At 39.0% G+C, this 25,679-nt stretch overlaps 1 protein-coding gene across 22 annotated transcripts in view; it reads right to left on the bottom strand.

Annotated features, from left to right (window-relative positions):
- The window catches only part of DTNA (dystrobrevin alpha), a 354,661-nt gene that overhangs the window by 124,637 nt on the left and 204,345 nt on the right, over nt 1-25,679 (bottom strand). For all 22 annotated transcript variants that reach the window (XM_075993544.1, XM_075993537.1, XM_075993543.1 and 19 more), the window contains one exon: nt 7,416-7,483. In XM_075993544.1, coding sequence (XP_075849659.1) covers nt 7,416-7,482 — 67 coding nt within the window. In that variant the 5' untranslated portion in view covers nt 7,483. The remainder of the gene's footprint in view (nt 1-7,415; nt 7,484-25,679) is intronic.

A 25,679-nucleotide genomic window follows, 5' to 3' on the forward strand; every position in this document is an offset into this window, starting at 1 on the left:
CTATTATTATTTTCATTACCATCAAACATGGTTTTGAGCCCCTTAAACATTCTAGTCACTCTGTTCTATGACTGGCTAATATCTCTTTAATACAAGACATCCAAAATTAACCCAATTGCTACAGCTATTACCTTACTTGTATAGAATATATACAGAGTAATTATTACCACCTTTGATATCTTTTTTTTTAATAGATGGATCATTCTGCTGACTTTTATTAGGTTTGCAGTTAATTACAAAATGGTTTTAAAATATCATATGTACTTCTATATAAGTCAGATCTTTCCTGTTTTCTATTTAAATGCTTATTTGGGGGCTAAGGATGGGACTTCATATTTATCTGGTAAGTTTCTTTTAATTTTTAGCTCATGCTTTGAACCTTTCTGATATCTTTTAAGATTCTTATTTTGTCACTGGAATTTCATTTCAAAAATCCTTCCCAGTTTGATGGCCTCTGTAAATCTGAGAGGCTTATGTGGGAAATGAACTCTCTGGGATGCCAGATAGCCAGAGACAGAGAGGTGATCAGAAATACCGGAATGCTAAATCCGCCTTGTCCCTGGATGAGAATGTACTTTTATTGATACTGAGACTGACTCAACCATCAGGAGATTCTTAATATCTGGAAATAATCCCTTAAAAGAAAACATTATGGGCATAGGTGATTTGTGTAAATTCTTCAAAAATAATGATTTAAGCCCCTGATATAAAAGGACTGCGATGTACCACACAGTTAAATTTCTTAGTTCCAGCAAGACCTTATCCTCTGGGAATAGTAACCCTGCTACCCCTGCACCTGCCTCTAATAGAGGTCCTGGGGGTGATTTGGCTAAGGTGCACCTCTACAAAAAATGCAATAAAGAGGGATGCAGGGATGAGGCTTTGGAACAGGAGGGCACTGACTGCTCTCTCCTGTCCTGTGACAAAGTGGACTTAACTGACACAGTGTTTTGTTCTAGAATCAGGAAGGGGTCTGTAGGTCTGTAAATGTTTCCTAATTATGTAAATTCTTCTTAGCTGATGATTTAAGGCCTGACTATTAAAAGAGATATGATGCACAACAAAATTTAGCTTTGCAGATATGGCAGCACACGACCTTGCAGAGACAAGGTAAGTGGTAGCTGCAGGATCCATCCATAAAGGGACCAAAGGAAGCTGAGCTGAGATATGCTGCGTATGCTTTATGCTCTGTTTATCAGCCTTGTTTAAAATAAATTTCTTTTTCTCTGCCCCAACAAACCATGAATTTCATTCAGTTTTACATGTGTGGTTTCTCTTCAAAGTTTATAAACTCAAAGCTTACTTTGGAATTAGTTGCATGTCTTCCATGTCTTCATCCAAGTCGTTGATTATAAAACTAAGGACCTGAACAGGGCCACAGATAGAGCCTTCCTCTATACCAGTCAAGTTGGCTGACTCAGTAGTTGTTTTTCTAGGCATGGTCATGACATTGCCTGTTTATCTATCTGTCTGGTGACCCAGCCCACATCTCTCCAACACATGCACAGTCTAAGAGCCTTTGTCAATATCTTGCTGAAATTAAGGTTCATTTTTATCTGATGGTATTTTCCTGATCTATCAGTCTGGTAATCTTAGCAAAAAGTGAAATTTGCTGACTTAATTCCTTTATTAAAATGATGGAATTTAAACAAACGAGTAAGGAAATACAGTCAGTAGAGCAATCCTGGTTCTTAAATTACAGGTAGAGATATATATCATTTTTTCTACTTGTGTATATATTTGAAACTTTTCATCATAAAACATTTAAAGCTAGTTCATTTAAGGTACCTTAGGGCTTTTGTACCATCTCCCGAACCCTCTTATACCCATGTCATAGTTTGAATAAAGTAATAAATATGAATGATTGCTCATACTCTTATCAATTGCAAATCCTGTGTTTTCTTTCTTTAGCCCTCTTTTCAAAATTCCCTTTCCTCCCTTTCCTCCTCTGTCCTTCTATCCTTTCCTTCCTCCCTTTTTCTTTCCCTCCCTCATCCTTCTTTCTGCTTTTTTTCTCAGCTGTTCATTAATCCATTCAACCAACCAGACTTACCTAAGTTTTGACTTCGGCTTATTATACTTTGAACATTTTGACATAATTCTTGTGTTTTATGCCTTCTATGTTTTGACAGTTCATTCTAAAACCTTTAGCATAGTAATTTAGATTCTTAAATATCTCATGTCATTTAAAAATCCACTCAACAAATATTTATAGAATAAAAGTGAACCCTGGGGGTGGGGGGACAAGGGAAATATACATAACCTTAACATTTGCACCCCCATAATATGCTGGAAAAAAAAGTGAAGACTATGAACCTTGTATCTGAACTCTTTGATTGACTCTGTGTGTGTATGTGTGAAAGAGAGAGAGAGAAAGAGAAACAGAGAGAGAGAGAGATATTGAAAGGGAGGTAAAGGAGTTTGGGAGTAAAATTGATATCTATGTTAGGCAACTGAATGGGATGGAGTGTCCTTCACTGAGCTAAAGTACAAACAGGAAGGAACAGGTTTGTAGATGGGTGAAAACAGAGTTCAGTTTTGGGCTAAAGTGTCTAAGTGCCTGTGGGGTGTCCAGGTGGAGATATGGAAATGGAGTTCTTGACTTGAGCTGTAATACATTCCAGGAATTACCAATAAACATATAAAATGTAGGCGTGTGATTGACTGGGCCAAGATTGGGAATATTCTTCCAAGAGGAGACTGTGCATACAAATAGGGTTATTCTACATTCTAGGTGACAAAACGAGGTACAAAATTAGGACAGGAACTCCCTCTACACTTCTGAACAGTGCCTGGCAGTTTGGTAGCTGTTAAGAGATTGTGTGGCTTTGGGAACACTGGGAGGCAGTGGCCTTGGGGAGAACATCGGCTTCTCTGCGATGGGCACTGTTGGTGGAGCTAATAATGAGTCCCCCTCTGGCTGCTTCATGCCTAGAAGCCTTGACAACACGTGGGCAGGACTGGAAGATGTTGAGTTTATATGCTGACTATTCTCAAACTGGCTTATGAAAATATGGGAGGTGGTTTTGGGGTCTCCTTGAACATTTGAGAGCCATAGCAATAAAGGTAAAGTTCTGTGAGTAACAAAAAAAAGAAAAGAAACAAAAAAAACCCAAAAACTTTTGTAAATATGACTTTAGTGGGGTACTAAGAGACAGAAAAAGAGAAGTAGAGGGGCCAGAAAAAGCAGGAGACCAGGCTAGGGTGGTGACACAAGAGTTTCCAGGCTGGTCAATGATATTAACATCTTACACAGAAGGAGGAGCATGAGAAATGAAGAAGCATGTGAAAATAGTCACTGTATCTACCATGGCCCATGGGGGTGGGCCATTTGTCAATTGTTTTGGTGTCATTTTTCCGAATTTTTGAAACCAGTGTTCTTAAAACTCATAGTACACATTTCAAAAGCCTGCCCTAGGTTCCATTCCAATTGTTCCATTCCAACCACAGCCAACACTGTGAACAAGGGCCTCAAACAAGTCAGCAGTGTTTGCTGAGTAGCTGTATTTGCCCCCCTTAAATGTCAGGTCTCTTTCTGCTTAGAGGCCAGGGTCATCACTCTGCTCTCTCCCAAAGACCTTCCTTATCTCGTTGGGCAGCCTTTCATGTTCTCAAAGAGTGTTTTCCAATCACTTCCCTTCCATTAAAATCTACCCAGCCTGTGTCATTTTTACAAAAAAAAAAAAAAAAAAAAAAAAAAAGTGTGCTTTTCAACAAACATTGACTCAGCATCAAAGGTGAATGGATTTGAAGGGACATGTCCAGGGTCTGTCCCTCAAAAGGAGCTCACAGCAGTAAGTGGCATGGTCATGGTCACTATCACACAAGGCAGAGTTAAATGTGCTATAAGAGTAGAAAAACAGAAGACAAGGAGAGCTTGATTCCAAGAGCACACAATTTATTCTGCTTTCAGTCTGATAAACTTATTTGAGCTGATAAACTTATTTGATAGTTGAAAAGGCCAAGGTAAGGATGATATTTACATTTAACTACAGGGTTTTCAGCTTTAATCCAAGGCACTAAATAAACTATTAGTTAGGGCATTGTAGCAAAGAGAATTTTTGGTTAAGGGCAACTTGCCAAGAATTTCTTAAATCAAAGCAGGTGGCCACCCAGTATTTTATATAAGGTTAGTCTTTTTCTGCTTATCTGTGAGTCCATGCTTCTTTAATTTCATTTCTTTCTGCTTTTCTTTTCTTTCTTAATTTCATTTCTTTCTCCTTCTTCCAGCTTCTGCTGCTGTGGTAATGAGCTCAGAGTAAATGTTTAACATCTAAAAGTGCTACAATCACTTTAATTTGTCAAACTTCCTTATCAATTGTTCTCCTTATCAATTTTCTCTATTCTTTGGCCTTTGTAAGGCCAAGATGGCTTTAACATTCCCCTCACCTTGCCTAACTTTAGACAGGGTCCTTCTGGGCTCTAGGCCCACTGATCTACCCTTCTTAGAGCGCTTACTTTAGAAAAATTTCCATAGAAGAAAACTTTCCACAGAGAAGGTCAATTCTTTCTCTGCCTCTCTGTTGAGATGTGAATCTCCCAGTCACTTGCTAATTTTACAACCCTGGAATCTCTTTTTCAAGGACCTGAGAGGCAGCCCTTTGAAATGCAACCATTGTGGCATTTATCACCCAATCTCCCAGTCACTGCTGGAGGACAGAAGCCTAATTTTTTAATTGCAACAATTAGCAAATGGATGGCCTAATCACACGGACCAACGTCTCACCTGAAGTCCTTAAGTACTTTTCCACAGCTCACTCCAGCTCTTAAAATCACTCCTGCCTTTTTTCCCCGGGGAGTTGAGTTCATATACACTCTCTCACCTCTTGCAATATTCTTGAATAAAGTCATCCCTACTTGTTTAATTCCATTTATTGTAATTTTTCTTTCACATTTATAATTTCTAAAGCAAAGAATATTGTTGGTGCTTTCTTTTGCTGGTTTTTGTAATATATATATATATATATATATATATATATATATATATATATATATTACTTAGCTGACCAGATTTACAAGTTCCTAGTCCTTGTTTGCTCCCTGTCTAGATATCAGGTATTACTGGAAGAAGTTAATTTTTCAAGTCTTCTCTGATAATAGCTTCATTTTCTTTCTTTTCTGTCTTACTGATAGAGCTGGGATACCCATATATTTTTCAACAACTTAACACATTCTCAATGAGCTTACTTTTCTTCTTTGTATAACATTCTACCTATCAAAATCAGTTCTTCCCTTTGAAACCAGCCAATTGTTTTAGCCAGTAGAATCCTACTCAGTGCTGATCTAAACATGTTGTTCAAATTAATGGATTATTAAGGTCAGACACATTTAGCTATTTTTGTGGACATCTGAGTTGGCACACCCAGGTAAGAAAGATAGATATTTGTTTGGCTCGCTAATCTATTCTGATCCTTAACCAGGAGCATTCATAAAACTATTTAAGAAAACTACATGGCATCACTTGTAAAGTTTCTATGAAAAGATAAAGTTATAATCTGGGAAATGAATGCTCAATTTACCTAAGTCTCTCTCACTCAAAGAAAAATTTGGAGTTGTTTTGTTTCTATGGCTATAAAACTCAGTCCTGCTCATCCTCATTCTTTATGCAGGAAGGAGAGATAAAAAGACAGTAAGAGAATCATACTTTTTTCTTCATAACATTTAATTTGAGATGTGTGTTTTCCCATCAACGTCAAGTTCTTCTTTACGAATAAGAAAAATGGTCTATAAGAGAAACACTACTAACTAATAATTACTTACACAACAACCACACACTTATGTCAAGCTTTCTTTGAGCTGGCCAATTTTAAGTTAATAGACGTTTGCAACATACCCATTTGTCTGTGCCAGGCACTGCAACAGGTGCAGAAAGCACTGGAATACTTAAACCCAGATAAGTATTATATTTCCAAAATCATTAAATAAGCACACTTTTATAATTCTTACAGTATGCTGGCTGATACAGTCTTTAGTGTTACAATGATAAGTTCAAGAATTTCCTTTTATTATTTTCTTTATTACTTTTCCATGGTAAATATTAATAATTTTTTGTGTGTTTGACAAGACATTGGCCCGTGATAGACTCTTACATTTTCAGCCAAAGAATCTGTGGTGTGGGAGGATGCATGTGCTGCCTTGGATTTTGTTTAGATGGGCAGGCAGTCACTAGGCTCCTTGAACTGTTAGATTTGTGTCTACAAAAATGGTTAGAATTCCAGGCAATCAACCATGCCACAAGTGAAGGTACAGTACCCAACGTGGCCTAGGAAATTGGAAAGTCTTGGCTGAAACTCTCACAAACAGTCTAGGCACATCTCTAAAAGTGGAAAAAGCAAGGAGTATGATTGAGATTCCCTACAGCAATTTTAATTTTCTTTCCTCTTTGTTAGTTCTAATACTGCCTTGGTGCTGCTAGATTATTGGGAAACGATAAAGGAAAATATGAATCTTATTATCTGGGACTTTCCTTTATCTGCTCTGACCCTCATTCTTGCCAATCACTTCCAATTTTTAGTAGAAACCTAATTTTGTCTACTGCCTTCTCAGGGAAAAAGGCTTACCACTCACTCCTGCTCATCCTCATTCTTTATGCAGGAAGGAGAGATAAAAAGACGATAAGAGAATCGTACTTTTTTCTTTATAACATTTAATTTGAGATGTGTGTTTTCCCACAAATGTCAAGTTCTTCTTTATGAATAAGAAAAATGGTCTATAAGACTAGACACTACTAACTGATTACTTAAACAACAGCCACACACTTGCGTCAACCAATATCCTTTATGTAATAGGTTATCCACTGGAGTCAGTCAATATAATCTTAGTTTGGTTTTCCTTGTGTAGCAGGTCACCTCAAAGCTCCTTTTGTCTCTTCTTTTCCTTAGTATTTTAAAAAAACTGGTTTTAGGACAGATGAGGTCCATGACACCTTATAGTTTAGTCCAGAAATCACACCTAACTCCCCATTGCCGTATGAACATACAATATCATTTTGCAGGGAAGATATTCCATGTTTTGTTTCACAAATATTACCTAATGCTTACAATATGCCAGCCATGGTGATAGTGCAGGGGGATTAACACAGACTTTAAAGTGTAGTGGACTGTATTAATGTCAACACTATTAAGTATTTACCAAGTATATCCTCTGTTTGTGTGTGTGTGAATATACACATATAGGTCCGTAAACTTTTTCTTTCATATAAGATATACAGTCTAGTAACAAATTATGATGTGTCACTGACTAAATTTAACTTTTACCCAGTAGGAGACAAAAGTGGCCAAATGTACACTTTATGCAAAAAAGCTTAGGATTTTAAAGCAAAGTACAAATGACACAAAGATGAAGAGGTTATTTCTAGCCTTTCCATGAGTATTCAATGGAGACTATAGGCTGTTCCTTAAAAATTCCATACTTACTCATCTCTGCAAACAGCTGTCTTCTTTCTGCCATGGTATTTCCTCTTTTCCCACTATCTTCAATCATTCTATGAAACAAAATGGTTACAATGGGTATTATCTTCATGCTAATGAGGAAAACAGCCATTTCCATGTAAACACACTTGCTGTGTTTGTGTCATAAATAGAGAAACATCTATTTAAAATTGTATATTTCAAAAGTACAGCTTTATTTTTACTAACCTAAATTTCTGGACATATTTTTCCATGTATAATATTATAGCTATTGGAGGAATTATAAAATTTTTATTTTCTAATGTAAAAATAACTACAATAGAAAATGATCTTGTGTTACAACTAAATACAACCGTCTACCATCTATTAGGTGATTCACTTCACATATAGTTTCTTTTTCAGTTTTGGAAATACCTACAAAGACTATAGAGCAGATTATTATGTATCCCATTCAACAGATGATGAATTAACGGTGTAGACATTTGGACTTCAGGACCAGTATGCCTTCTGCTTCATTCTGTTGACAGTTGTTCCTTGTACACCCAAAACCTCAATTTAGAAACAAGCAATTTTCTAAATAATCATTTTTAAGTTGAGTGTTTAGAACTTGAAATGGTTTTCCTATATGTAACACTTTCATGCAAGGTAGTTAAGTTCACATCTCTTTCCTTAACCATACTGTTGTCTGCAGTGGACCTATTCTAAAAATACTATCAAAATGTTGAAAGATATAAAAAGTTGAAAGTTAGCTTGAAGAAAAAAGACAATACTGAGAAAGTTAATGGAAATGTTGTTTAGTCATACAGAGGGCTTTGGATCAAATATCAAGGGTTTTAGAGGTTGATGGATTTGATTTTTAATTATATCTAATTAAACTAAAGTTTCTTTTCTCATTATATACAGATATAGGTGCACACATATGTATACCAATCTGACTTTTGTTTTGATTCTCAGGCATAGTTAACACGAGGCATAGCTGTATGAATTTTTTTGCCTGTCTTTCGATGGGCTCTTTCACAAAGCTAGGTCATTGTCCATGCCTTTTTAAAAATGGGACTGCCCTCTTCCTAAAAGTTGAGTTAACTTGTAATCACTCTTCATGTCTCAGTTGTTCAGGGTCAGTATCTTCAGGTGTATCTTCCTCTGAAATCTTCCTTAGCTCTCTCTGATTGCCTGGGTTTGGTGCCTTTCCTCTGACCCGCTATAGTCTGCAGTGACTTTCTCTCAATCCTGAGCATCCATTCAACAAATAACATTCTCATCACCAAAAATAAGTTGGTGAGGTGACAGATATGTTAATTAGCTTGACTGAACCTTTCTATAATCTATACATAGATCAAAACATCACACGGTACCTCATAAATATACTCAATTATTATTTGTCAATTAACAATAAGTAAATAAAAACAAAACAAGTCTTTACCAAGTGCCTTTCATAGTCCAGGAAGTGTGGTCTGCTCTGAGTGTACTATAGTGATCAAGCCACAGTGTCTGTCCCTGTCCTCAAGGCACTTACAGTGCAGTGGTAGAAATACAAGAGCATAAAAGCAGTTAAGATACAATTACATATTATAGCCACTGCAATGGAAAGAAAGACGTGAACAAGAGAGAGGTTGATTCCCTGGGGATACACTTAACAGAACTACTAGCAGAAGTTTGCTCAAAAGGACTCACCTGGGGACAAAAGACAAAAATAGTGGTGAAAATGATGTTCCCTAAATTGGTCATTGGTCAAATAGCCTCACTAGTTGCTTCTATGAGTGAAGGATTATTTGCCCATTGCCAAGAAGGGAGAGAAGGACGTGGAACAGCATTGGTTTGGAGTCAAGGGAAGAGTGTGCACACATTCACAACGGGTTAGACAACACAACCAGGGTCCAGTCTGAATAACAACTGGAAAGAAGGAGAGTTATTAATGAGGCATCCTCAATTTGGTAACAATTCACTGCTGAACATATGGTCAAATACTTTCTTTTTATAAGGTTTTAAACATGCAGGTATAGTTGACATACAGAAGTGGAGAAAAATGCCCCTTTTCTGATTCACAAAACTCTATCTCCTTTACTCCAGAGGAAGTGGATAGATAGTAACTTGACAACCACAACATAGACTGGCTACAGCTTCCAAATTTTATTTCAAGGGCTCAGAAGTAGAGTTGAGGCAGTAAGAGAGAAAAGAGATAGAACAAGTGATGTGTTCCTGAATCTGTCTATATCCTGGAACGAGATGAAAAGAACTATTAAAAATAAATCACAAAGGATGGCAGGCCAGAGAGCTCTGATTGAAAATGTCAGCGAGGTAAAGACTGGCATCTGAACTTGCAGCACCTGCTGCTTGTACTATTCCTCTGCCATTGTTGTGACAACTCTTTTCCTAGTTGACTTTTTGTTTGTCTCTCTGTAAGGTTTTTGGGAGCAGTAACTTCACAAAGTTTAGATGCTTCCCAGTGCCTACCAAAATCCAATCAACAAATGATATACCCAGTGAATATTTATCGAATTAACAAATGAAGGAGGAAAAACAGAGGAAAGAGAGAGGACAGAAAAGCAAGAGCTAAGTTTGCTTTCCACGAAATGAACTTTCATTTCCAAAATCTGACTCACAGAAAAGCGAAATTCAAATTGTACTAGTTTCAGAGATTATTTGAAATAAGAAAAAACTAATTTGCATCACTTTATTTTATCTAGAACCATATATTTTAAAGCAAATTCATATCTTATAAAATAGAACTTGAAAAGATGCAGAAACTACATTGATGTCAACTTTTGGTCTATTCATCATTTTTTTGGTTAATTAACTCATAAAAGAACCATCACAATAGGTATTAATTCTCACTTCTAAGTAGAACATGTACCTTATGAGAAAAAGAAGGTGAAACTCAGTGGTGTGAAATAATAGAAGGCACAGAATATAATTATAAATATAAAAGAAAAATAACACACTTCTCATTTTACCCCTAGAGTTTCCTGGGAAGTAGCATAATTAGCTAAAATTGAGAATACTCACTTATTACCCATTGATCATAGTCATCATAGTAAAAAGGAGGGGTTGCTAGTTTACAGCTTGCACTGATTCAACAGAGGGACTCTTGGACAAAAGCCCATGAATCAAACAGGCAGGGAGCATGGCTACAGGCTCTTTGGTTTCCAGTTCAACTCTGATCAATGGGATTTGAGATGTACAACGCTTGAATACATTCTCATTACCTTTGGAAGGGGAGAAGAGCACAACCTTCAGTAGTGAAAAGACTGAGCTCTTTTTCAGAGAGCAGTTTTGCTTCTGAAATAACATAATTTTTTTCTTCTTTTCATGAATTTCAGTATAACAGCTGCCCAAAGTCATATAGAAGAGGTGAAGGGGGAAATCACCCATCTATAATGATACTAATGTCACAAGGCGTGTGGCCCACAGACAAGGCTAGTGTGGTCACTTTCTGTCACTCCTTCATGTGGATAAGATACTTACAACCTTAGAGTTTACAAGATGACATAAATGTCACAAGGGTGAAAAGAACTAAGAGCAATAAATAAGTGATGAACCCCATCAGATATTTCCTTTACTAGGGTTCAATCCGACGAATTATATAGGACATGTTATTGCTTTCACTTAAAAGAATCCATCCATTCATTTCCTTAAGAAATATTTATAAAGTAGCTATAATATCTCAGACACATTGGTAGTTTCTCAAGACCCAAAGATTAATAAGACATGATCTTTGCCCATAAGAAGCTCAACAGCCTTAGAAGGGAAAACAAATTTTTCTAACAAATAACTATAAATCAGTGTAATATGTACCAAAATGAAAGTATGTACTGCTAAGACATAGTAGTTTATATCTGGGTTAATCTGAAAGAGGCATGAAAGAAAGGGTGATTCTGGAACAGAATTTTAAAGAATAAATAGGGACACAGATACAAGATGGCGGACGAATAACACCGCCAGACAGAGGGTCTCTGCAGAAAAGACCGATTCTAGCAGAAACTAGAGGAAAGAAGCAAGAAGACGAGCATACAGCGGACAAGGGCCGGAAGGAGGGGTACCTGAGACCCCGGGAGACTCCACGGGAGGAGGCTGCGGAGGAGAACTGGAGGCTGAGACCACCGGAGCAGCCCGGAGACCAGCGGCAAGGGTAGGTGGATCTGCTGTTACCCCTCCCCTGCATTCGGGACTGCTGGTGGGCTCCCCAGCGGGTGGAGAGACCTGCGGACATCAGCCCAGAGACTGCCGCCGCCTGCCAACGGTGAGCCTGTAGCAGACGTGGCACCAGGTTCCCAACTTCCTCCGGGCACCTCCCTGTGCACGGAGAGCCGCGCGGCAGGCGCCATATTGCCTCCTCCCCCCCTCCGCCGACCCTACCCGCGGCTGCCCAGAGAGACAATACAGCCACCAGCCGGAGGCACCTCCAGGGAACGGGACCTTCCCGTTTGGGACCCCGCCCGCCCTCCCAGGTGCTGCTGGCACCGTGTTCCCAGGAAAACGGTGCCGACTCAGAGGCTGAGAGACATAGACCCAGCTTGGGCTCCTTGTGGGTGAATTAGGACCGGAAACCCTCTCCCTGGTGGGAATACAGTTTGAACTCTGGGACCCAGAGGTCGGACCTGCAGACCAGATCCCCTGCACCAAGGGCTAGCATTGCCCGGGGCACAGAGGGATTATACGTGAACAGCCTACTGAGGTCTGTGTGCCTCCAGGGGCGGATCGGCGTCCTAGAGGGCAACCCTCCTCCCAGGAGGAGGCCGTGCGCCCAACCCAGGTGGCATTCCTGTGCAGGGAACCTCCCCGCCGGCATCACAGTCCGGGGAGGCCTGGTGGCTTGTGGTCTGGCCTGCTGGCAGAGGCCCAGGAGTAGCTGCGGAGTTGGGGAGGGTGGAAAGAAGCGAGGCCTGCTGCAGACTGTGGGTCTCAGACAGCCCCACCCCCACACCCAGACTTTCTGGCTGAGCGGGACCATTCCAGCCCCGCCCTGACAGCAGAGAACAGAACTTTGACCCCTGCTAACGGCCTGAGGGCAGGCTTACCCAACCCAGCTCCGCCCAGAACGAGAGCTGATAACAGGACTCAAAATCAACACCATAGCCTGTTCCTCCAAGCAAACGCCACCTACTGACAGGGACGGCATCTTGCACAGCCTTTCCACGGCACCCACTGACTCAATATACAGGGAGTGGTCCAATTTCACCCACAGGCACCACCTAACGCCTCAGAAACTAAACAAGGTGTGGGAATACCCAAACAATAACCTAAGGAAAGAAACAACAACTGATCGACATGGGAAGAAATCAGCGAAAGAACTCAGGAAATATGAAGAACCAAATGGAAAACACACCCCCAAGGAGGAGCACCAGCCCCCTAGAAACGGACACCGACCAAAATCAGGCAACCGATATGACAGAAAAGGAATTTCGTATGTGGATCATAAGAACACTCACCCAGCTGCAACAACAACTCAATAACCAACACCAAGAAAACACAAAAAACCTCCAAGAAATGGAACAAAGGTTCAACAAAGAGATTGACACAGTGAAGAAAACTTTAACCGAAGTCCTGGAGATGAAGAATCAACTCAGAGAACTACAAAATACTGTGGAAAGTCTCAAGAACAGGGTAGATCAAGCAGAAGAAAGAATCTCAGAGCTTGAAGATAACACCTTCCAATTAAATAAATCAGTCACAGAAATACAGCAGAGAAACAAGAGAAAAGACCAAAGTCTACAAGAGCTGTGGGATTATGTGAAAAAACCTAACGTGAGGGTCATAGGTTTAGCCGAAGGGGAGGAAGACAACACTCAAGGGCTGGACAAGCTTTTTGAAGATATAATAGAGGAAAATTTCCCAGGCCTTGCTCAAAATCTCGATATACAAGTTCAAGAAGCCCAGAGGACCCCTGGGAGATTCAATGCAAACAGGAAGACGTCACGTCATGCAGTCATCAGACTGACCAAAGTATCAACTAAAGAGGACCTTCTAAGAGCTGTAAGACAAAAGAAGCAAGTGACATACAAGGGAAAGCCAATTCGAATAACATCAGACTTCTCTAATGAGACTTTACAAGCAAGGAGAGACTGGGGCCCCATTCTCACTCTTTTGAAACAAAACAATGCCCAGCCTAGAATATTATTCCCTGCAAAACTAAGCTTCATATATGAAGGAGAAATAAAAACATTCGCAGACAAGCAAAGGCTCAGAGAATTCACCAAGACAAGACCAGCCCTACAAGAAGTACTAAAAACAGCATTATGCACGGAACATCATAATAATAATCCACGGATATAAAAACAACCAAAACCCAAAGATATTAAAGGCCAGATATTACAATGGCTCAAGACAGAAATCATAGCAACAACATCCAACCCAACAGAATGATCAGTAATCTACCTTACCTATTAGTTCTCTCAATAAATGTGAATGGCTTAAACTCTCCACTCAAGAGACAGAGGCTGGCTGAATGGATAAGAAAATACAGGCCAAGTATATGCTGTCTTCAGGAAACACATTTAACCTGCAAGGATGCACATAGACTAAAAATAAAAGGGTGGAGATCAATATTCCAAGCAAATAGAAGCCAAAAGAAGGCTGGTGTGGCAGTTCTAATTTCAGACGATTTAGTTTTTAAACCAACAAAAGTAGTAAAAGACAAAGAGGGTCATTATATAATGGTGAAGGGCACAGTCCAACAAGAAGAGATAACAATTTTAAATATATATGCACCCAACTTAGGTGCACCCAGATTCATAAAGCAAACCTTACTGGAGCTAAGCAAATGGATTAATAGCAACTCCATAATCGCCGGGGATTTCAACACCCCACTGACGGCACGAGACAGATCCTCCAAACAGAAAATTAATAAAGAAATAATGGACTTAAACAAAACTCTAGAACAATTGGGTCTGACAGACATCTACAGAACATTCTACCCAAAAGCCACTGAATATACGTTCTTCTCATCAGCTCACGGGACATTCTCTAAGATTGACCATATCCTAGGACACAAAGAAAATCTCAAGAAATTTAAAAAAATAGAAATCATACCATGTACCTTCTCAGATCACAGTGGAATAAAACTAGAAATCAACCCTAACAGAAACTCACATTTCTACACAAAAACGTGGAAATTAAACAACCTCCTACTAAATGATTACTTCGTAAATGAAGAAATCAAGACGGAAATAAAAAACTTCTATGAAGAAAACGACAATGGAGAGACAAGTTATCAACTCCTCTGGGACACAGCTAAAGCAGTTCTGAGAGGAAAGTTTATCTCCATAAATGCCTATAACCAAAAGGCAAGAAGATCACAAATAGACAATCTAATGAAACGACTCAAAGAGCTGGAAAAAGAAGAACAGACCAACCCCAAACCCAGCAGAAGAAGTGAAATCAACAAGATCAAATCAGAACTAAACGAAATTGAAAACAGGAAAGCTATTCAGGAGATTAATAAAACAAAAAGTTGGTTCTTTGAAAAAATAAACAAGATTGACACGCCGTTGGCTAAGCTAACGAAAAGCAGAAAAGAGAAATCTCTAATAAGCTCCATCAGGAATAAAAAAGGAGATATCACAACTGATCCCAAAGAGATACAAGATACAATTTATGAATACTACAAAAATCTTTATGCACACAAACTGGAAAATGTGGAGGAAATGGACAAATTTCTAGAAACACACAGCCTCCCTAGGCTCAACCAGGAAGAAATAGATTCCCTGAACAGACCAATCTCAACAGCTGAAATAGAAACAGCAATTAAAAATCTCCCTAAAAAGAAAAGCCCCGGTCCAGATGGCTTCACACCTGAATTTTACCATACTTACAAAGAAGAACTAGTACCTATCTTGCAGAAACTATTCCACAACATCGAGAAGAACGGAAACCTCCCCGACACCTTTTATGAAGCGAATATTACCCTGATACCAAAACCAGGAAAGGATGCAACAAAAAAAGAAAACTACAGACCAATATCCCTAATGAATATAGATGCAAAAATTTTCAACAAAATCTTAGCTAACCGAATACAGACACTTATCAAAAAAATAATCCACCACGACCAAGTGGGCTTCATCCCAGGGATGCAGGGATGGTTCAACATACGTAAATCTATAAATGCAATTCACCACATAAACAGAAGCAAAAACAAAGACCACATGATCCTTTCAATAGATGCAGAAAAAGCTTTCGACAAAATTCAACACCCTTTCATGATACGAACACTTAAGAAAATAGGCGTAGAAGGGACATACCTAAAAATGATACAAGCCATATATGACAGACCCATAGCCAACATCATACTGAATGGGGAAAGATTGAAATCATTCCCACTTAGAACTGGAACCAGACAAGGCTGCCCACTATCTCCACTTCTGTTCAACATAGTGCTGGAAGTCTTGGCTACAGCAATCAGACAAGAAAATGGAATCAAAGGTATCCAAATAGGGGCAGAAGAGATCAAACTTTCACTGTTTGCTGATGATATGATATTGTATCTAGAAAACCCCAAGGATTCAACCAAGAAACTCCTGGAACTGATCAATGAATTTAGTAAAGTCTCAGGATACAAAATTAATACACAGAAATCAGAGGCATTCATATACGCCAACAACAATCTAATTGAGAACCAAATCAAAGACTCAATTCCCTTCACAATAGCAACAAAGAAATTAAAGTACCTAGGAATATATTTAACCAAAGAGGTAAAAGACCTCTACAGGGAGAACTATGAAACACTGAGGAAGGAAATAGCAGAGGATGTAAACAGATGGAAATCCATACCATGCTCGTGGATCGGCAGACTCAATATCATCAAAATGTCTATACTACCCAAACTGATCTACAGATTCAATGCAATACCTATTAAAATCCCATCAGCATTCTTCACAGATATAGAAAAAATAATTTTACGCTTCGTATGGAACCAAAGAAGACCCCGAATATCAAGAGCAATTCTAGGCAACAAAAACAAAATGGGAGGCATTAATATGCCAGATATCAAACTATACTACAAAGCTGTAGTAATTAAAACAATATGGTATTGGCACAAAAACAGGAATATTGACCAGTGGAACAGATGTGAGAATCCTGATATAAAACCATCCTCATATAGCCATCTCATCTTTGACAAAGCAGACAAAAACATACGCTGGGGAAAAGAATCCCTCTTCAATAAATGGTGCTGGGAAAACTGGATAGCCACCTGTAGAAGGCTAAAACAGGACCCACACCTTTCACCTCTCACAAAAACCAACTCACGCTGGATAACAGACTTAAACCTAAGATATGAAACTATTAGAACTCTAGAAGAAAAAGTTGGAAACACTCTCCTAGACATCGGCCTGGGCAAAGAGTTTATGAAGAAGTCCCCAAAGGCAATCACAGCAGCAACAAAAATAAATAAATGGGACATGATCAAACTACAAAGCTTCTGCACAGCCAAAGAAATAGTCATGAAAGTAAACAGACAGCCTACAGAATGGGAGAAAATTTTTGCATCCTATGCATCCGATAAGGGACTGATAACTAGAATATACTTAGAACTCACGAAAATTAGGAAGAAAAAATCAAATAACCCCATTAAAAAGTGGGCAAAGGACTTGAACAGAAATTTTTCTAAAGAAGACAGAAGAATGGCCAACAAACATATGAAGAAATGCTCAACATCTCTAATCATCAGGGAAATGCAAATCAAAACCACAATGAGATATCACTTAACCCCAGTGAGAATGGCCTTTATCAAAAAATCTCCAAACAATAAATGCTGGCGTGGTTGCGGAGAGAGAGGAACACTCCTACACTGCTGGTGGGACTGCAAACTAGTTCAACCTCTGTGGAAAGCAATATGGAGATACCTTAAAGCGATCCAAGTGAATCTACCATTTGATCCAGCAATCCCATTGCTGGGCATCTACCCAAATGATCCAGTGACACTCTACAAAAAAGACACCTGCACTCGAATGTTTATAGCAGCACAATTCATAATTGCAAGGCTGTGGAAACAGCCCAAGTGCCCATCAATCAAAGAATGGATTAATAAAATGTGGTATATGTACACCATGGAGTACTATTCAGCTCTAAGAAACAATGGTGATATAGCACACCTTATATTTTCCTGGTTAGAGCTGGAACCCATACTACTAAGTGAAGTATCCCAAGAATGGAAAAACAAGCACCAGATATATTCTCCAGCAAACTGGTATTAACTGAGTAGCACCTAAGTAGACACATAGGTGCTACAGTAATAGGGTATTGGGCAGGTGGGAGGGGGGAGGGGGGCGGGTATATACATACATAGTGAGTGAGATGTGCACCATCTGGGGGATGGTCATGATGGAGACTCAGACTTTTGGGGGGAGGGGGGGAAATGGGCATTTATTGAAACCTTAAAATCTGTACCCCCATAATATGCCAAAATAAAAAAAAAAAAAAAAGAATAAATAGGAATTTTACAGGTGGAAAATAGTGGTGGGAGGGCAATTATTGTTAGATGGAATCACAAAAAAAGCACCAAGCTTTAAGAAAGGGTATGGTTTAAACTGTCTTGCCACTAAAACCTATTTTTGGCTGTACTCTGAACCTACATTTTTTTTTTCTGTAACCTCAAGATGGTATATAAGCTTCTGCATTCCGTTGGAGGGATCTTCATTCTGAAGGCTCCAGTGCATACATGTTAAATAAATTTATATGCCTTTCCTCCTATTAAAAAATAAAAAGGGTATGGTGAATTTGGGAACTGGGAACCACTCAGTATTGTTGGGTGCAAGTGTGAGAGGAGACACTGGAGAGATGAAATGGCCTGAAATCTAGAAAGCCTTACTTGTCATGTCTAGACAATATAGGGCTCTTCTGTAAGACAGTGAGAGCCATCCAAGGTTTAATTAGGGAACTGATATATAGAGGTTTCGGTTCAGGCATGATAACTCCAGCATGTTGAGTGGACAGATTGGGTAGACAGAAGGGCAGCACATGATTAAGGGAAGAGACTAGTTAGTTGGATACTTCTGTGATTCAGGAGCAAAACTATCATGTCTTGCACTAAAGGACTGATTTGAGAGAGATTGAGGAGACACATCCAGTAAGACTTGGTGATTGCCAGGCCACGTGGAGAATGGCAGAGGGGAGGAACTCAGCATCTGTTCTCCCATATTAGGGAACAATCTTCTGCCCCCACAGCAATAATGAATTGGGATGATTAAGAGATAAGGTGACCAAGTCACCCTTCTTCCAGAATAGTCATTAAAAGAAGGTTGCACAACTGGACAGGGAGGGCTATGACTCTTTGCCCCTATATATAAAGAAAAATGAAATAACAAAGTAAAACAGTTTGGGAAACAGCAAGGAGTAAAGAATGAATTCAAATGTGAGGCACAGAATGTTAGAAGAAAAGTGAATTATATTTCGGCATAGTGAGAATAAGTTCACATTAAAGCATCATATCCTCAAATTAATTCCTGCACGATACACCTTTCATCCAATACCATCCATAGTAAATATAAATTTCTCTTATACACGATACATAAGTTTTAAAGGTAGAATCTTAAACTAATAGTGTCTTACATTTCCATAACTTTCTAAAGATTATAAATTGCTTTTCCCTGTAACTTTGTGCAGAAGTCAGGGATAGATATATTCCTAAATTACAGCTGAAGAACTTCAGACTGAGGCAGGTAAAAGTGGCTGTCCCCAAATAATTTTCTGGCAGGACAGGACAGGACATTAGAATCCTTTTTTTTTTCTTTTAAGTTTTAAGTTCCTAGGCTAGGATGTATTCTAACTGCCAGTAATCTTATTCCAGATGCAATTGTTCAACACAAATTAATATTTTCTGAAATTGGTAACCTGAAAAGAAGTTCACAGGACTTGGAGATTAACACATTACCTGCCATGTGAGTTGTATTTAATTCATGGTAATTTTGAGCCTGGGGCCTCACGAAGTAAAGCACTGCAATTGGTTCATGAAAATCTTACTTGTTGATGTTCTTCTGATTACAATTAATATCGACAATTTAATTCTAAAAACGTAGATTGCATTGTATATGACTCACACACAAAAACCAATAAAAAATAACAAAATTTTCATTAAATTAGAAAGGATCATTTTGTTTTCAAAGTTTTTATTCTATTTTTGTAATAAAACGCCATGGCCCCAAGGAAAAAAATTTTTTCTCATGTGGCAGTCAGTGTGTTAATGGGTGAAAAGAAGAATGGAGAAGGTCACGGTTCACTCAGATTCATGGGGAAATTCCTTTGTGTGCCACTTCTTAACGGAATCCTCCCATGTTATGGCATTGTCACACAGGAAATAATCATGGAGATTAAAGTAATTCCCAGTGTCCAGATTTATGTAAACCCAGACACATAGAAACACACCAACTCACACGCTGATTCACACTCTCACAGTTTAAATCCACAATAGCCGGGCAATGTTTTTAAAAGGGTCTGGCTCCGCTTTGCTTTTGCTCCACTTTAGCAAACACTTAAGCACACTTGCATTTAACATGATGGGACTGTCCCCATGCTTTATTCCCCTCCATTTTGCTCCAGGTGAATGACAAAAAAATGCTGGGTTCAGCAATCCCCAACTGCTTGCAATCCCTGAAGTTAATAACTACAGTGAAGGCCATTTCAAGCTCCTTTCCTCCTTTAATTGATTTATTGGTGGCATATAAATGCCTGTTTCCATTTCTGTTAATGAGGAAGGCCTTTGATATGACTTTCTCAGATTTATATTCTAGTCCTAATCTCTGGCAATATAATAAAAAAGTATTCAGAGCTCTTTCCCCTGGCAAAATATAATTGCATTTGCTTTTACTTCCTAGTCCTTTATCTAGATGAGCCCATGACAGTAAGAAAATGCTGTTACTAAAATAAATGGTTATAATGAGTTTCTGACTTTGTCTTTCACTTTGAACATCATCTTCTACTGCTGGAATTCAGGTCTTATTTATTTTGGGGGGATTGGGGGACATGGGCTCCCTAGTTTGGTGTAATGATCAGCTGGGTTTTCAGGGATTTGGTCTTCCCTATAAAGAATTCAGCATAGTTCTCAGCTGTGGCTGCCCATCTCACCAGCCTTATCAACAAGGCAAATATGTGGATCTACTGAATCTGGATTTGGAGCTGAGCATTTGTACTTTTTAAAATCACCCTGGGTGCTTCTGATACACAGCTAGGGTTGAGCTATTACAAAAATATGATGCTAGTTGAGTTTGACCACAAACTTACTTGTACATTAGGTTGGAATTCTTATGTTGCTTTGCAATATGTTTCTATAGCTTGTTAAGATACAGTTTAACATTTAATTTGAGCCAAGAGAGAAGATAATTAATTATTTGGGGGAGATGTAAATATACAAAAACATAGGCATACCTCGATATGGGTGTATCTAACAAGGCAAATGTTAAGAAATGGAAATGGCATCAAAACAGGAGAGAACCCTTTTTATTCTGGAAAAAAAACACTACTTTTCGTGGTTCTTTCAAGTCAAGAAGGAACCTCTTGTTCTAGGGTAAGGGTGCACAAAGCTTAAGGACATTTGGTTTTGTTTGGTTTCATATGATTTCATTTGGTTGTAAGAGGCTCAGACTCCAGCTCAATACCAGCTGGTATCACACCACAACTCCCCCTCACTAGGAAGAAAGATCAGGTTAAAAGGAACCTTTTGGAAGGATGATGATCAAAATGCAGACTCTGTCATGTGAGGATCAAAGTTATCAGTATATCTCTGAAGGACTGGGGAGGCCTGACTAAGGTTGAACTTGATGAAAAAGGACCTCAAGGGTCCCCATGGGAGACCACAGTTAGAGGGGGTCTTCTGTACTGTTGTCTCCAGCACTACACCAGGACCTCGTATTTTTTCAGAGAATCACGTGTTATTCAATATGATGTGTTTTGGGACAATGGCTGTGTGTCTGTAAGTGTGTATGTGTGTGCATCTGTATTTCTCACGAGCAATAATGGTATATGTATGGGCCTACTTTGTCATGGTGGAATGAAGGCTGAACTGAACACTGAAGGGAGACACTTCCTTGTCCTTCTGGTGGGGCTGCTAAGTTCTTAACTTATAAGGGGTGGGTATTAGGAAACATTCGCCTTCTGATCATTTGGGACTTTCTTCGGTGTAAGATGTTATCATTCATAAAAATAGGTCTGTTTCTTTTTCCTACATATCAAATAAATTAAAAAAAGTGAAAATTTCCTCTCCCATCCTGGGAAATTAGGAGACTATTTTTCATGAACTTTACAATAAGACAACCCTGAATTCTGTAATTGAATTTTTGAACCCCACTTAACTCATTATAGCAGGAATATATTGTATATATGCATGAACATTTATAAAAGTAAAATATTTTGGAACACTTTAAAGACTGTAATTCCAATTTTTTTTCAAGTGACTGAGATAAACTTAGCATCCCAATAAGGAAGTTGCAATAGGACAAGGGTGTATTTAGCTGGTTAAGTGGTACAATGCTGCCTTGTCTATAATTTTTTTAAAGATTAGAACCTTTAATAACCTGGTAAAAGTTTGGATCCTCACTCTACCAAAATGTTCACGTTTACAGACACATGAACAAGGGAATTATAGTTCCTTATATAGGCTGGTTTAAGGGAAGAAAGCCAGGAGTCGGTGAGAATCAAAGGTAGTTTTATTGTATGTGGAGCTCCAACCATTAGTGAAGTGGCAGCAGCCAATCACAGTTGGCATCTACAGAGTAGATACCTCTGGGAGAGAGCAACAAGGCTGATGGCGGCCTGCTAAGACCGAGGAGCGGCAGTGACAGCGGGAGAAGGCAGTGATGGACCTTCTTTTTACATTTACATGGTGGGAACCAGAGTGCCTGGATGTGCAGCTCAGTATTCATGGGTCAGGCAGAAACTAGTGTCCAAAGTGCTTTGGAAATTAATAGCATGATGCCTGGTGCTTAAATAATTCGAACCCATCTTCTGTTTTCAAATATCTTAGAAAGTGTAGTAGACAGAAATAGATCCCTCCTTGTCCAATTCCAATGTGCTGAGAAAAAACAAACAAATGAAACAAAACAAAACTGGAGCTGCTATTGGCCATGGGCTAATTGTTATCTGGACTTTGGGAGAATTGGGGAAAGGTGAGTGAGAATAAAAGTGTAGGACTGAGCATTGAACATCTAAATGTAGGCCAAGGAGGCTTATATTGTTTAAAATTTTCTTTCTTTTTAGGTTGGGGAGTGCTGAGTTCAGAGAGGTGAGAAAGGGAGAGGAAGGACATTATACTGGTTTTTGCAATAGGACAAGAAAATCATACTTCATCTGGGAGAAGAAATAATAATAATAATAGCCATAACACCATATAAAACAATTATCATTTTACAAAAAAGCTTACTATGTACCAAGCAGTATGCAGGGCTTTCTCATTGTGTTCTTATAAGAACACTAAATTTATGAAGAAGACCCCTATGGCAATCACAGCAACAACAAAAATAAATACATGGGACTTGATTAAATTAAAAAGCTTCTGCACAGCTAAGGAAATAATCAACAGAGCAAACAGACAACCTACAGAATGGGAGAAAATATTCGAAGGTTTAAAACTAGTGGAACTAGAAAACTGTCCACACCATGAAACCTCTCCTCCATTTCCTATGTGTCATTGAGATGTGTCTTAAAATTTTTACCATGAGAAGTTTATTTTATGCCCTTAAAATGCAAATTTCCTTTGGAAAATAATAAAGTTCATCTTAGTGCCATTAATTTAGTTGCTTTCTTCGTAATATCTGGCTGAGATAAACACAGTGAAGGGGTAGCAATTTTGATTCACTAGAAAAAGGAAACAATGATGGCTCTGTGTGATTTCTAGGGAGGCGAGGTCTGGATGATACTTTCCAGCCAACTGTCCTTTGGGATAAGGAAGATGGGGGGCAAATGGCAGATGAGGGCTAATGCAGGTAGGTGGGAGGGTGCCAGTGTGACCATCACTGTGCACGTACAGATTCAGAGCAATACGAAAGCATATAAAGAGCAACGGTTTCCAAACTCAGCACAAGAAGGGTAAGAAAAGATGATAGAGTATGTCTGTTAAACAGTTTTTAAATCTCTTTCCTCCCTATTGATTGTACTACATGTTTCTGAAAATTTATTTGGGCCAGAACAAATATATATATATATATTTTATTTCAGGAAAATATGAGAGTACAAACATTTTGGTTACATTTTATATCTTTGCCTCTCCCTAGCAAGGGTTAGAGGTATGCCCCTCCCCTCCACAATGCTCACCGCGTCCCTCAGATGTGGGTCAAATATTTTTAAAGAGTAAGTCTCAAGAATTCTCAATTGCAGAAACAGCTATTTTGTTCTTTAATAAACATGCATTTAAAATGAGGACTTAAGGGGAACCTCCATTTAACAAGTTTACAATCTAGTTTAGTGTGCCAGTAAAAAGTGGAATACAGATTAATCCACAGTTATATATTAAATTAATTAATATGATGCTATATTTTTCCTTTCCCCACTCAGATTCTCTCTATGGTGAATATTTCAGGCTGATATAAAACAACGTAGAAAACAGCAATGTTTAGAAATAGCATAAAACAACATCATAGGGACTCTGGTGATTGCTATCCAACAAAAGCACAGCCAAGTATATGGGGTTAATGAATGTAGATGCCAAAATTAAATAGGCCACATGGAAGAGAAACAGGCACAGTGTATGAGCAGCCAGAAGTTATGGCTACAAGATCCCCAACAGTAAACAATGGCATTTTGCACACCATGGTTCTTTCCCCAGGATAAGGGTTGACGGGCAGGACAGGCATAGAGAATGAAAAGAGAAGAAACAGAGGCAGCCCTTATTTCTTGCCTCTGGATCTGTTCCTACGAATTATAAGGCTCTTAGTTATGTCCTTTCCATTGAAGAGAATTTTGTCTGAAATTAAGGAAAGACTGGGAGAAATGTGTTTCTTGAGAGAGCCATGGCTCTAAGTTGGTAGTTGCCAAGAATTTGAGTGGGAAAGAATAGCCGGTGGGAACTCTCCTTCTTTTGCATCCTTGGATCACCCAGACCTCCTCTTGAATGATCCTGGTGAGGCAGAGGCGTGAATGCCTGGGTTACACAGTGGGAAGAGACTCTGAGATTCATTTACTGGGTGTAACAACAATAATAACCAACATTTATTAAATGCTTCCTAGATGGGAGTAGGATCTGAAGTAAGCATTTTACATGAATTATTTCATTTATTACTTATCCTAACTCTGAGATAGGGCATACTATATTATCCAGTTTTACAGATGAGAAGACCAAGGCTGATGAGGTAGAGAGAATGGTCCCTCAGAGATGCCCACGTCCTAATCTCCATAATTTGTGAATGAGATATCTTCCATGACAAAAGGGACTTTACAGATGTAATTAAGATAAGAATCTTAAAGTGAGGAGATTATCCTGTGCCATCTGGGTGAACCCAGTGTAATTACGAGTCTGTATAAAGGGTCGAGAGAGGCTTTGAAGATGGAGGAAGGGCCCACAAACCAAGGACTGCAGGTGACTTCCAGAGCTGGAAATGGCAAGGAAACAGGCTCTCTCAACTTCCTAAAGAAAAGCAGCCCTCACGCCTGTAATCCTAGCTCTTGGGAGGCCGAGGCGGGCGGATTGCTCAAGGTCAGGAGTTCAAAACCAGCCTGAGCAAGAGCGAGACCCCGTCTCTACTATAAATAGAAAGAAATTAATTGGCCAACTGACATATATATAAAAAATTAGCCGGGCATGGTGGCGCATGCCTGTAGTCCCAGCTACTCGGGAGGCTGAGGCAGAAGGATCACTCAAGCCCAGGAGTTTGAGGTTGCTGTGAGCTAGGCTGACGCCACGGCACTCACTCTAGCCTGGACAACAAAGCGAGACTCTGTCTCAAAAAAAAAAAAAAAAAAAAAAAAAAAAGAAAAGCAGCCCTGCCAACACCTTGATTTTAGTAGAAGAAGACCCATTTTGGACTTCTGGAGCTCCAGAATTGTTTGATAATACATTTGTGTTGTTTTAAGAAACTAAATTTGTGGTAATTTGTTACAGCAGCAAAAGGAAACTGAGAAGGGTTAAGACAATTTCACAAGACCACATTGCAGGTAGCACAGAACCAGGATTTGTGCTTAACCACTTCGGTACGAGCGTAGACTATAGTTGATAGCCACAGATGAAGGGGCACAGCCAAGCATTGACTTTATTCGATAGCTGTGATATGAAGATGCACAGCCGAGTGTCGACTTTAGTCGACAGCCAAAAGCTTTTACTTTTATAGCTTTTAACTCTGCAGTTGCAGTGTG

The sequence above is a fragment of the Microcebus murinus genome, chromosome 17 (assembly GCF_040939455.1).
Source record: "Microcebus murinus isolate Inina chromosome 17, M.murinus_Inina_mat1.0, whole genome shotgun sequence".
Taxonomy (NCBI): Eukaryota; Metazoa; Chordata; class Mammalia; order Primates; family Cheirogaleidae; genus Microcebus; species Microcebus murinus.